The following is a 14,517-nucleotide window of genomic DNA, read 5'->3' on the forward strand; positions in this document are numbered from 1 at the left end:
AATTATGTTTTAATATATGCAAATGAGGCTCTAGGAGCAACGGGGGAGTTGCCGTTACACCTAGAGGCTCTGCTCTCTCTGCAACTGCCACGTCCTCTGGAACTTGTAGTTTCACAACAGCTAGAGCAGTGTTTCCCAACCAGTGTGCCTCCAGCTGTTGCAAAACTACAACTCTCAGCATGCCCACACAGCCAAAGGCTGAGCTAGAGAGTCGCAGGTTGGGATCCACTCGCCAATCCTTACATTTTCCTCTTCTGTTTCATGGTAAGGCTTTATATGGCAATGATCTGAGGGACATCACCCAGCTTTCCTGGAGTCCTGAATGGCTAGACTGCCCAGATCTAGGACACGTGCCATTCAGGGGTCTGGAGAAGCTGGATTGCAGGGAGATCTAACGCACAACCAGTACATTCCTGGTCCTCTTAAAGGTATACACACCTGCGTATTAGATCCGGCATTAGCGAGGTAGCCAGCCCGCTGGTCCCATGGCTCCTGACCACTCTTCTTTATTCCAGTTTACCCCTGAGGTTCTGGGTGAACGTGATCAAGAACCCTCAGTTCGTCTTCGACATTCACAAGAACAGCATCACGGACGCCTGCCTGTCGGTGGTGGCGCAGACATTCATGGACTCTTGTTCTACGTCAGAGCACAAATTGGGCAAAGATTCCCCCAGTAACAAGCTGCTGTACGCCAAGGACATCCCCAACTACAAGAGCTGGGTGGAGAGGTGAGCCATGGCGGCGCCGTCTGCTTTTGCAGCTTCCCTCGCCTTGGAACCGTTATTTATTTGTCTCCTTTTTGTAGGTATTACACAGACATCGCCAAAATGCCGGTAATCAGTGACCAGGATATGAGCGCCTACCTGGCCGAACAGTCCCGGTTACATCTCAGTCAGTTCAACAGCATGAGCGCCCTGCACGAAATCTACTCCTACATCACCAAGTACAGGGATGAGGTGAGTGCACGCTCACATTACTGTCCTATGGGCGACATGGAAGCCGTGACCCCGTCAGCGATGCTCTCGGCAATGGAGATTTATCCCAAAAAGTTGGAGCAGTGGCCCATAACAAACAGGTCACTGAGTGCTCCGCTTGTTTTGATAGCTCTCTCCCATTATATCACTATCCCCATCATCCCCCCCCACCGTCGTCTATGTATTTAGCGGTAATTTCCCTTATTATGGTGATTATAATTGTATTGGTAATAATTGAGGCTGTAACAAGTGTTGTGACAGCCGCGAAATGTCAGAAGGGCCACGACGTGATTATCCCGGGAGGAGGAGGGGGTGATTAGTGCTGACACAGATTACTAAGGGAAAGGTTGGATCAACTTGGTATTTTTTTTACTTGACGAAAACTTTATAAAAAAATAAATAAAAAAAAGTGACAGATGGCGAAACGTTCCGGTGCATATAGGAGCACCCCCCTTACGTCTCTCTGTCCAGTAAGTCAGTTCGTTTCTACATAAGGAAGAAGCCAGTATACATGAATTAGTTTTTGGCCCACCAGAGCCAGGTTGACATTGACCAACGCTGGTGGAGTCACCCTTTAAGGCTATGGAGAGACCCAGGGTAGAATTAGGGGGATACACTGTTTCCAAAGCTCCTATTCACTTCTATGGACTTTACGAAAATCACGTAGCAAAACCCACATGGCTGTTTCCGCAACCCCAGCCACTGAATACACATGGTTATTTGGATACCCACCGATCCTAAGAATTACGGAAGACTTTAGCCCCCTGACTGTGGTTAAACCAATGGGCATTATGGAAACCAGTCTGTACTCTCATTGGTGGTCTCCATAACTCCCCTTTAATTCATTGGAGGGGGATCAGCCCCAAAAGGTGAAGGTCCAAGTGGCCGTACTCTATATCTCAACACTTATTTTGACTACTACAACCGGCAGCATATCTCCCATGAGAACACAGTAGCGGACATGCTGATACTCAATATGCCCGATCTTTCTTTTACCCTCCTACACTGATTGGCTTCTTCCGTTGGTTTAGTTTATCAGATCTGGATGGTGCAGAGATCGCATGGCTAAAGGGGACCGACTCCATTCTGTCATATATAGACCCCCTAATGTCCTGCGGCATACCTTCCATGAAGGCTGGCCACGGACCGCTACTGGGGGAGGACGGTGCTGAACGTATCCTGTTCCTGACACAAAAACATTGCATTTTCATGCAGCTGCCACTAGGGGGAGCTGAGCGCAAACAGATTTTTAAAGCTTCCATTACAGTCAATGCTAAATGTATAAATTCCTATGCACTGAGCTCCCCCTAGTGGCGGCCTCAAGCATTCAGTTTTATAATAGTATGAAGGGAGTTCAGAATGAGAGCCATATTAATAAAACACCTATTCCTCTTTTTCCGACATTAAGTCGGTGAGGCTGACTTTTTTTTATTTGTTTTTCTTTTCTTTTATAATCAATATTTTTTTTTCCCACTTAATAAAATAAAAAAATTGTATATTTGTGAGAGATCTGGGGTGTTCCCCCATTGCCTAGGATTGTTTATCCAGGTTTCTAGTGTGCATGCGTTAAAGGAGGCCCATAGTACTTTTTGCTATGGGGCCATTTGAGATCTGTGTACCCCTGACTAATGTCCAGTGGTTAAATACTTTTGGCCAGCCTTTCCAGGGTCTGCACCAAATGGACTCTAGCCCTCTTCAGTATGTCACATATACAGTGTCCACTGTCGGTGCATTACCAAACTCTTGTCTCGTCTTTCAGATCTTAACTGCGCTGGAAAAGGATGAACAAGCGAGAAGACAACGGCTACGAAGTAAATTGGAACAAGTCATCGACACAATGTCGCTCAGCAGTTGAAGTCTATGGGGGTCTGTGCGAGAACGGTCTCCTAGCAGTGGCTACTGAGTGAGAGAGAGACGGAGGGGAGCACTATGAACTGACCACACTCCAACTCATGTGGCCTTCGAAATCCACGAGCTGCAGAACTGGACTGGAACTTTCTTGAAAAAAAATAAAATTAAAATCTTTGTACATAAAGACTCTAGAGACCATTTCAAAGAACAGCATAGAAACCTTTATAAATGGATACAAAAAAAAATTTAAGGGACTCCAAAAATTTCAATACAAATTAAACTATAGATTTAAGACAATGAGAGCTGCCTGCGTGTTCCGAGGGGGGAGAGGAACATCCGTCGGCCATGGAAAAGACGTGACCCAATGGGCGGAGACAAAAAAAAGAAAAGCCTTTCCTTTGGCTGCCTACATTTCTAGGTCAAAGAAACAAAAAAAAATGTCCTCTCTTTGGCTTTCGGTCACTAGTGTTACTGCTACATTTGCACAATTTAACAAAATTCCGGGGTTTTTAAAGAAATTATGAAAAAAATATACAAAAAAAATGATCGAAGAAAAACAATCTGATAAAGGAATGTGTTTGTGTTCTCAGACAATAATAAGGTCACAGAATCCCACAAATCCCGCCCCCGCGGAACGGAGAAGTAAACCAGAACCTTTGATATTTTTCTAGACTATATTCTGTGCCATGTTCATTTCAATGTTGTTTTAGTGAATACAAAAAAAGCAAAAAAAAGTTGTTTTTTTTAAAAGAAGAATGGGGGGGAGGGAGGGTTCAAGATAGAAAGTGACAGAGGTGGGAAATCAGTTCTCTTCCTTGATCCCATGTATCTTATTTAGGAATGAATTGTGATTTATTTTTATTTTTTTTAATTTTCAGAAATATTGTTGGAAATGTTTGACATCAAATGGCTGCAGAAAGCACAGAGATTCACAAAATGAATGTACATATATATGGTCTTGGTTGGCAGAGCTTACCCACAATGCTTTGCTGCATTAGATAATTATGTGGGCATTAATATATATATAAATATACTGTCTCTGGTTACAATTTATGGTACAGGAAATTACGGAAGTGCTGAGTGGTTTAGTGTCGTCCTAATTTATTATAAATTCCGGTCTGTACACGAAGGAAGGGGATTGGAGAAAGTAAACACTGAAGTTCATACAACCGTCCCAAAAATTTGGAGGACCAGGCGTGATAAGCTGGTGCTTCTTTGGAGCATTCTGGCTATGACTTGCATGGGTGGGCTCTTGTCATCAGAAGCACGATTGATGAATTGCTTAATTTTTGTTTTTGAGTCCCTTAGTCAGTGGCGCCAAAAGTGGTTTATGAGTCTCCTTGTGTCTAATGTTACTATGTACCCCCAAGTCCTGGCCCCTACACCAGTTATAGATTACTAAGCTTGAATTCTAAAACGCGTCAGTGTTCAATAAGGATGAAGATTTTAAAGGTCTGGGTTGCTGATTCAGTCCTACTTTGCGCAGGCCAATTACACATTACTAATTGGAATATACTATATCATGAATCGACTGTCATTGGCCAACGTCATGGTTCTTATCTGCTCCAGTGGTCAAGTCTGACCTTTGTCTGGTTGGTCATTGTCCAACTGAAGAGTCTTTCAGTTAACAGAGGCAGTGACATCACTGAACCATGAGTAGTGAGACTGTGATGTCACAGGAAACTGATGGACTGCAGTCTCTTCCAGTTTGCAGGCCACCTAACACATAGACGCTGACGTATGGGTCACCCAGGACTATGGGACCACTGGACCGTCTCCAAGGGTTACATCAACTTCATGATGGTGTCCATGGAGGGGAACAGAAATGAGTCACTATGAGAACACAGCCCAGTATGTAGACATAAATCATCTAGCCACCAACGTCCATGGCTCGACAGACCGGTAGTAGAAAGCTAATGTCTCAGATGACAGCAGCCTGATGGGGAATGAGCAACGCGTCGCCCGTAGTCAGTAAAGTGCACTTCCACCAAAGATAACCTACCTAAGAGAGTCCTGTATCCAATGGTGTTTATCTGCCCAGAGAACACAATGGGCCCATCAGTTTGCAGGTTATTTGCAAATATGTCAAAGCAGTTTACCCAATGGCAGTCAGGTCACAACCCAAAAATGTAACTGGTATTCTGACCCCCGACCTGGCCTGGAATAGCAGCAGCGCCCATCTACTGGTATATATGGCGGCCGAGTCAATACCGCACGTGACATTGCCCACCCCGGTCAGAGGAGTATGCATCACTGTGTAGGTTTGTTATGCCTTCTCCTAGGAAAGATCCTTTCCCCCCCCCCCCCCCCCAACATGGTGCCCAGGGGCGTTTCCTCTTTATATTAGTGACCTGGTCCCTAATGGAGAGAAGGTGGAGACCGATGAGCCAAGTGCACCATGGTGATCGCTTACTGGAAGGTGTTGCTGACCCCTCTGCGGCCTCTAGAGGGTTAAATAATTTTAGTGGGAACCTAGAGGTTCAGTTGTGTGACTGATGAAGTGAACAACATTCCCCCCCTTAAGCCCTGGTGGGTCAGGGCAAGCAGCTTGTCCGTTTAACCCGTTGCTGCAGTGAAGTGCAGCAATGGCAGATTCAGGCCTGTAGCCAAAAAACACAAAATCCCCCCCTCTGGTTGTGACTCGACGCCCGCTGAGCCATTCTCTGTAAATATCTTACTATTTTAATGTCGCTCAGATTTAGTACCTGTAAATAAAATCCTCGCATCACAAAGAGATTAAACATTTTTGCTAAATAAAAAACGACTCATTGTGTCATTGCTTCTGCTCTTAAGTCTCTGGGGGGAAAGGGGGTCTATTAAATCAATGTAAAAAAGTTATCTCCTGCATCCACAGACTGAACTGCTTCTATTTTGTTCATAACACTAGTACCACTAGGGGGCGACAGTGCAGCAGGGTGTGTGCACCTTATGGCAGTTGCAGTGAATCAGAGTTCATGGACAGGACAGTGGTAACAGACTAATAGAGTCTCCAGGTGTGAAGGAGTACAGCTCCATAGACCGAAATAGATAGTTCTGCTATCCAGCTTGACCAGGCCCAACATCCCCACCTTCTAGTGATGAGATGACTCTGCTTACCTTGCTGTGTAATTATAAGAAGGTTACTCTGCGGCCCCAAATCACTGTCAATATGACTGTTTACCCCAACCTCTAGAGAAAACAATTCTCACTGTTCCTCTAATCAGATGATTCTGCTGATGCCAAACACTAGTGAATAGGACATTTCAAAACCCGCCCTCCAATGAGAGGACCATTTCAAAACCCGCCCTCCAATGAGAGGACCATTTCAAAACCTGCCCTCCAATGAGAGGACCATTTCAAAACCCGCCCTCCAATGAGAGGACCATTTCAAAACCCGCCCTCCAATGAGAGGACCATTTCAAAACCCGCCCTCCATTGAGAGGACCATTTCAAAACCCGCCCTCCATTGAGAGGACCATTTCAAAACCCGCCCTCCAATGAGAGGACCATTTCAAAACCCGCCCTCCAATGAGAGGACCATTTCAAAACCCGCCCTCCATTGAGAGGACCATTTCAAAACCCGCCCTCCAATGAGAGGACCATTTCAAAACCCGCCCTCCAATGAGAGGACCATTTCAAAACCCGCCCTCCAATGAGAGGACCATTTCAAAACCCGCCCTCCATTGAGAGGACCATTTCAAAACCCGCCCTCCATTGAGAGGACCATTTCAAAACCCGCCCTCCATTGAGAGGACCATTTCAAAACCCGCCCTCCATTGAGAGGACCATTTCAAAACCCGCCCTCCATTGAGAGGACCATTTCAAAACCCGCCCTCCATTGAGAGGACCATTCAAAACCCGCCCTCCAATGAGAGGACCATTTCAAACCAATTCTCAATGAGAGCACAATTCCAACCTGCCTTCTAGTAAGATGACAATTCCGGCCATACCCTTTGAGAGGACAATTCCATCTGCTCATCTAATGAAATGATTCTGGAGGCTCCCCGCTAATAAGATGATAATTCCAACTACTGCTCTAATTAGAAGCTTCTTCTGACCCCAAATGCAAGTGATAGGCCAATTACAAACCCGCCCTCCAATGAGATGCGCTCTGACTCCACGCGCTAATGAGATTATTGACAATTACGATCCCGTCCTCCATTAAGATGACTCTACTGACCCTGGGGCAGATTTATGAAAAAGAACCTCTCTTGCACGCTATAAACTCTCCCCATACATTAGGCCGATATCAGCGCATCCATTTCTCGGTTCCTCTCACGTTCCTGCGCCTCGTGTCTTCTGCTATTTATTTTTCTGCTTCATGATGATTTCCCGTTAAAGCAGATTACACCGAGACTGACTGATCTTTCCAAGTGATACAAGCCTGAGCCGCTCGCATCTTACTCAGTGGCTTCCAAATCTCAGGAGGCAGAATATTTCCTGCTACGTTGCTGGCAGCGCGAGGAGATATACATCACAAAGCCATCAATACGGCAATCAGCCGGGATCTGGGCGCGGCGGCGGCAAATAATGGAGACGGGAAAAATCACTGGAACTTTGTGAAACACTTGTGTCATTGTATCTGCTTTCCAGCGGGAGACTGTGTATATGAGGGCTGGTCATATACATTAATCTGTGGGATCGGCCGACCGTACATGTATGCCAGACATCAAGTGAAATAACGGTCAGGCATATCGGATTTTAACGTGCCCGATCCTTTTGTTCTCAGGGGAGATAAGCTGCCGCCAGACTTGTCGCTCTTAATCCTCTAGATTTGTATTATAGCGGCAGTCTTACTTCAGATTCGGTAGTGCACGTAGAAGACCAGGGGCCACACAGCAATTATAAAAATGAGCCCCCATTATGTGGTTGGGTTTTGTCACCCAGAACAGAAGGGCTCGGTGCTTCCCCCTCCACATCTTCCCATCGCTCTGCCCAGAGCCCCCAGTAACCATGTAGTCTGCCTCTATGGTACATACGCCTTGTTGATACTGCCTGGTCCTAATCCTGACCTGGGGCCTCCACCATCTCATCCTGTCTATTTTAAAGGTTGGGGTATTATTTACTCTTACTGGGGTACATTTATTAAGACCGGCGTAATAAAGCCCTAAACTGTCGGTGGATCACCGAAGTTTCGGTGCATACAGCGCCAGTTCGGAATGTAAGGCAGCTGCCGAACTGTCTTACATTTAGACCATTTTCTGCACCCACAATTTTAGACCTGGCGTGAGTGGGGTGAAGCCTGAAATACGCCTAATTTAGGCGTATTTCAGATCAGTAAATGACCCCCCTATATGGCCAGATTTTGAGGGTTCTTTTAGTATTTGGTTAGTGTATTATTTGGGAAGCGTCATGTATCACCCAGGGGCCACCATCCATCTTGATCTGCCCTTGGTAGACAGGAAGGAACCACCTTTTCAGGTGCAGTTTCACCTTCAGACCCCACCGCCGAGCACCTCTCGTATACAAGGCAGGGATGAGGGTGCTCGGGGCCATGTACCTGCTCTGGGAACAGCTGAGACCCCCTCCACCGATCTTGGAAACAGCAGAACGAATTAACCAGCCAAGGTAACGGGCGTGAAAGACACCGTGTGACGAGCCAAGGGCATTAACCCTTTACTGGTCATTTAAATTAGACTGGGGAGTCACCTTGACACGAGAACGCTTGGATTCCTTCTTTCCTCTTCCATTTCCCTCGGTATCTACATGTCTGACGCCAATAACTCACGCAGCGCTCGGAGGGACACAGGGACCTTACCAGGTGCTAAAAATAAAAACTCAACCTATTTATTTCAAAATTCTGAAAGTTCCTTAAGTCTCACTTGGGCTCAGATTTGCTCTTTTTGTTTCTTGTCACCTTTTTTTTAAAATATTTTTGTCATTTTTCTTCCTTTATGGAGATCTGTTCCCAATTCCTCATTATGGCTTTGGGTCTCAACCCTGTAATTTTAGGATTTGTAGAATTATTCGGGTGTGAAGATATTATAAGGGGCTTCCAGTTAGTATGTATCAGGGTAGGCACCACATATCCCCATCCATGGGCCTCCGAGAAAACCCGAGATCACGGGAATAAAGCGGCAGCGGTACCAGGAAAGCATCCGGGACCGGGCCAGGTGGCCTCAGGAAACAACAACCACCCCATTTAGAGGGGACTTTGGAGCAATTACCACTAGGGACGGTTTCCTATGGACGACTTGCACATAACCTGTTAGATCTCACTGATGATATGTCCTGGTGGGGTCAATGCTGGCATCTTCCCTAAGTCTGCCCATATCCATGAGATGTAAATCAGCCAAACCCATCGATTTTGGTGGGACTGGCCAAGTACCTAGTGCACCGAGGTGTGTCCATTTGTAAAGAAAGAGGATCAGGCGTGTTGAATGTCAATATGCCTGATCCTTTGTTTCCATGGAGGGTAAGGAGACGCCAGAGAAGGATTAGGTGTTGGTCAAATCGTTCTTTGGCTGACGGCTGTATGGCAGGGTGACTGACCAGGGGCAATTGTCTTACCTCCGCTCACCGCCTCTAAATCAGAAGTCTTAGGACCATTTGTGGCCTCTTCCAATAGACTAGTAGGACCGAACCCCATTTTTCTACTACTACCATCATCATCATCCTCAGCTTCCAGAAAAAAATAAAAAAGTTGCTTTATGGTGGAATTCCCCTTTAGAAATGTTGAAAGCAAGGGATTTCATTGGCTGATGGGTAAGGCTACTTTCACACTTGTGGCAGAGGATTCCAGCAGGCAGTTCCGTCGCCGGAACTGCCTGCCAGATCCAGAAATCCGGGCGCAAACGGGTGCATTTGTGAGATGTATCCGGACGCAGATACGTCTGACAAATGCATTGCAATACCGTATCCGTCTTTCCGGTTGTTATCCAGAAAAACGGATCCGGTATTTATTTATTTTTCTCATTTTTAAAAGGTCTGCGCATGGAATACTTAGCATGGGATCCGGCAAGTGCTCAGGATTTTTGGCCGGAGAGAAAACTGCAGCATGCTGCGGTATTTTCTCCGGCCAAAAAACGTAAGAGGGACTGAACTCATGCATCCTGAACGGATTGCTCTCCATTCAGAATGCATTAGGATTAAACTGATCAGTTATTTTCCGGTATTGAGCCCCTAGGACGGAACTCAATACCAGAAAAGAAAACCGCTAGCGTGAAAGTACCGTAACGCCTCCGTAGCAGTTGGCAAAGCATGGCGCCACCTAGTGGTAAAGCGCTGTCAGCATGACTAGTGCCTCCTCTCGCCCTGAATTTGTAAAGCTTCCCCAATGGGGCAATCAAATCGCATACAGGTGGAAGATCCCTTTAAACCACGTTCCGTGGAACTCCTACTTTACAATAGACCGAGAGTCCTCATTAAAGGCATAAAACAAGAGAAAACTGAAGAAGATTCTGCTTAAAAAGAAATCGCCTCCCTGTGAACGAAGACTCGGCCTCTATCCCATTTAATAACAAGGGCGCAACAGGATAAACGGGGCGGAGGGTGGAAATTGAATTACATTTATTGGAGTGGGGGGGTCATTGCCAATCGCAGCCGCTGACGCATTTCATTCCTTGCGTCTTATTGTCACAACAAGTGCTGCTCGTAAAGTTTTCATTCTGCCGTTAACGTGTGTTTTATCGCCTCCCCGCTGTGACTTTATACTCAGACTCGCACCGTTTAGAATATTTCATGGTGAAATCTCTGCAGCATTGTCGAAGGCGGTAAAAAAAAAAAATCCCATCGCCTCGGGATTGTAAGCAATTTTGTTCCTTGCAATAAAAGATTAAATGTGTATAATACAGATAATTCCTCCTTCCGAGAAAAACCCATTATAGGACGGCACACTGTATACAGCCTGCAGACTATATACAACAGTCACGCCGAGCCCAGTATACAAACTGCAAGGGTCTCCGACAATCCTGCCCGAGTCTAGTGCGCAAACTGCAGTGTACAAAATGACATCTAGTGGCCAAACACGGTACTGCATGCAAATTCGGTTTTTGTGTTCCATTTAGAAAGAAAGCACCCCTGGATTAGGGCCATGGCTATAGGACAGCGTTCTCCAGCTGTAATGGAACTACAACTCTAAGCATGCCCTTACAGCCTGTCAAATACACAAATAAGGAATGGCAGAAAACACCAGCACCACGGCCCCTTCAAACAGCTGATGTGCGAGTACTAAGAGTCTGGCCCCACCAATCTAATATTCATGGCTACCCTGGCCATCAGTATGCTGATCAAGGAAAACCAGGACTAGAAAATCATGGCTGCTTTTTCTCAAAAACAGCGCCACTTTCGTCAAAAAGGTTGTGTGCGGTACACCAATCCCAGACGCAACCTGTGGACAGGGGTGGCACTGTTTCTGGTGCAGAGCAGTCATGCTTTTTCCAACCTTGGACAACCCTTTTGACAGGTCGCAGAGAATCCACAGACATATGTAACCCTACTTTCTTCTCTTGGGACCAGTTCCTGTCTTTCCTGGCCAAAAACTTCCACAATGTGAATGAACCCATGAAAGATGTTCATTTTTGGGCCTCACCCCCCTTCCGTCATCCTCACTACTAATGCACAACCACTGGAGAAAGTCTATTAGTCAAGGCACAGATGGATTTGGTCCAAGGAAGAAACCGAGACCAGTTTGAGTTGTTCATTTCCTGTCCGATAAAGGAAATGGATATTTTCCTGAAAAAATAAAAAAATGTCATTATAAATGTATTAAAGCCTCCACCCTACATGATGGGGCCCGAGGTCCTCACCTTATCTCAGGGCCACCATGTTCCCGCTCCACTTATCTTGTATGGAAACAACCCTGGATATTGAGACATCTAGTAGACTGAAAACCCCAGCGTCTCCTCATTTTCTTACATAGGACAAGCTTGGAGGATAGGAGTCGTTATCCTTCTTTATTGCCGTCATTAACTTGTCAATGGAATATACTGGAGAGGCTTCTTTGTGGCCACGTTCCATCGTTGCACTAAAACTACAGACGGTAATATTCTCTACAACTCGGACTAGATTCTACTAGAAAACTAAAAATGTCCTACTGGGGCCCAACTTTTTGACTTGCCTTCCAGTGAGATCCATGTGGTGACTGCTTATCGAGGTCAAATTGGGCCAGGAAGGGTCTATCCAGCTCTTAAAGTCTCCAACAGGGATCAGCAACCTCTGGCACTCCAGCTGTTCGGACACTACAACTCCCAGAATCCTCCTTCAACTTCTAGGGGAGTTACAAGAATAGCTAAGTGTGCATGATGATCCCTGGTCTGCAACAACCCTGATACAGGTTAATCGAAACATTAAAATGTTCCATAGTGGTCCAAAAAGTTGTAGGACCTTTGTGCTGATGAACAAGTGGCTGGCTGGTCAGCTGGGAGTTGAAGTCTTGCAATAGTTGGGAGAGCCACAGGTTGGAGGCCAAGATTCAGATGATGTGGTCTACAAGGAGAAGACCTTCAACCCCAAGGACTTATGTTTTTATATCTCTAGCCAAGATAGGAGGAGGGTATCCTCAGGGGAGCTGGCAGATGTCACCCATGGCATGTGTCCAATCAAAAAATCGTCAACTTTTTGAAAGGTCCTGCGATACGGAAGCAACAACAGGACTACATTGTGCATGCATATAAGAAACGTATCGCCCAAACCTACAATTTCAGCAGGATGGGGGGAGGGGGGTCCTGGCTGCAGATGTCAAGGGAAAGAAGCATCGGGCATGTTGGATTTTAATATTTCCAATCCTTTGGGCCCTAAGGGAGATAAGCAGCTGCCGGAGCGTCTGGCACCAGCTTGTTTCCTTTCCTTAGCATAGCCAAGTGTATCATGTGTAGGAGGAAGCCGGGGAACAGCCGTCTCAGGGGCTTCTGTCTCTCACCTTTATTTACATTTCTATGGCCATCTGATAATCCAGAATATTCAGGGTTTTTTTGACAAATGATTGGAATTTTGCTGCCTCTTAGCAGAACAATATCTTGTCTCAGGCAGCGAACACTTTCTCTACACATTCCCGTGCAATTTAGGATCTCAAATTCAGCTTTCCCGTGGGGGGTGCAGGAAAATTGAGCAAAATTAAAGGGAAAAAAAAAAGAACGAGTTTGCTATTTTGCACCGCAGGCGGGGAGGAGATGTGCGTGCGCGCAGGACGAGGCGTCACAGTGTGTGCAGGTGGATCAATGTGCCTGGAAGTGGCAGCATCCAGATCCTGCGGATTGTCGAATTCGCCGCCCCTCCCCTGTTGTGAAAATGAACAAGATTTTTTTTCTCCATTTCTTCAACTAGGCCGAGAGCGAGAGGAACGCAAGATCCTGCAATCAAATATCAAGAACCTGGAAAGTGAAAAGCAGAAATCTCACCTAATTCCAGAGTCTGACAGGAATAGATTGTTCTTTACTCCGATTATTTCCCTGCAATACTCACAAAGGTACTCGGGGTGACACTGAAGCCAGGATTTGAAGGATGTGTATAATTTTTTAACCAATGCATCTATAATAAAAAAATATATGGAGCAACTTTACTAATAGTCTTAATAAAAATAAAAATAAACTATGTATTGTTGTACCTACTGAGTACTAGAGGGGACATTATAACTACTGGGGGCACTACAGGGGGAACATTATAATTACTGGGCGCACTATGTGAGCATTACATCTTCTGAGCGTACTAGAGGGGGAAATATTACTACTAGGGGCTCTACAGGGGGAACATTATAATTACTGGGGCACTATGTGAGCATTACATCTACTGAGGGTACTAGAGGGGGCAATAGTACTACTGGGGGCTCTGCAGAGGGAACATTATAATTACTGGTGCACTATGTGAGCATTACATCTACTAAGGGTACTAGAGGGGGCAATAGTACTACTGGGGCTCTACAGGGGGAACTTATGGAGAAGCCTTATTACTACTGGGGGTTCTGTGGGCACATTATGGAGGGCACTATGACTAATGGGAGTACTCTGGGGGAGCATTATCACTGTAGGGAGCACAGTTATTAATGAGGGCACTCTGGGAGCAATTTGGCAAACATCTGCATGGCACAATTATTTCTGCAGTATAGTATTTGGGGACATTTGGGAGCACAGCAGGCACAGTATTGGGGATGGCAGCAGGATAACACCGTTGGGATACCAGAAGGGTGAGGATGATAGAAAAGTGAGCAATCAGATGTCTTTGTGTCAAACTCTTCAGAGACCAGACGTGGCCAGAAGAAGTCGTCATGGTGGTCTGCTCCAAATGGAGAAGATGAGGAAAGAGAACATTTATATGAGAGGAGGAGACATGGTGACAGGTTTGTGGTGCTATGTTCTCCTGTATGTGTGATAGCACCCGGGGGGTTAAATCGAAAATCTAACACCTACGCATTGAGCTTAGGGTCCCGAATCTTTTGAGAGCCCAGCAATGCCCCCGAGTGTAGTGGTAGCTTAATGCTACACTTTCTGCCAAAGCACGCCATTCACAAGCACTGTCCCATCTCGACACTGGTTTAGTCATGGTAGCACCAGTATCAGGTCCCTTTAAATCCCCACAGTCAGCAGTGCAGATAGATTACTGTCTATCTCTGCAGTGCAGCTCTGGATGTGACTGGAGTAAACTGAAACTCGGAATCTGTAAAGCAAAGTATTTCATTAAAACATGACTTCCTTTATGAAGAAAATGAAGCACATCAGACCCACTGCACTCTTATGTGCTGCATTCTGGGAGATTTCAGCTGGCCGAACCTGCCGATCTC

General features: G+C 45.9%; 1 protein-coding gene across 3 annotated transcripts in view; it reads left to right on the forward strand.

Annotated features, from left to right (window-relative positions):
• Positions 1 to 3,858, forward strand: part of PLXNA1 (plexin A1) — a 262,601-nt gene extending 258,743 nt beyond the window's left edge. For all 3 annotated transcript variants that reach the window (XM_044302494.1, XM_044302496.1, XM_044302495.1), the window contains 3 exons: positions 516 to 728; positions 806 to 956; positions 2,734 to 3,858. In XM_044302494.1, the coding sequence (XP_044158429.1) occupies positions 516 to 728; positions 806 to 956; positions 2,734 to 2,829 (460 nt within the window). In that variant the 3' untranslated portion in view covers positions 2,830 to 3,858. The remainder of the gene's footprint in view (positions 1 to 515; positions 729 to 805; positions 957 to 2,733) is intronic.
• Positions 3,859 to 14,517: the final 10,659 nt, after the last annotated feature.

The sequence above is a fragment of the Bufo gargarizans genome, chromosome 7, assembly GCF_014858855.1.
Source record: "Bufo gargarizans isolate SCDJY-AF-19 chromosome 7, ASM1485885v1, whole genome shotgun sequence".
In the NCBI taxonomy this organism is placed as follows: domain Eukaryota; kingdom Metazoa; phylum Chordata; class Amphibia; order Anura; family Bufonidae; genus Bufo; species Bufo gargarizans.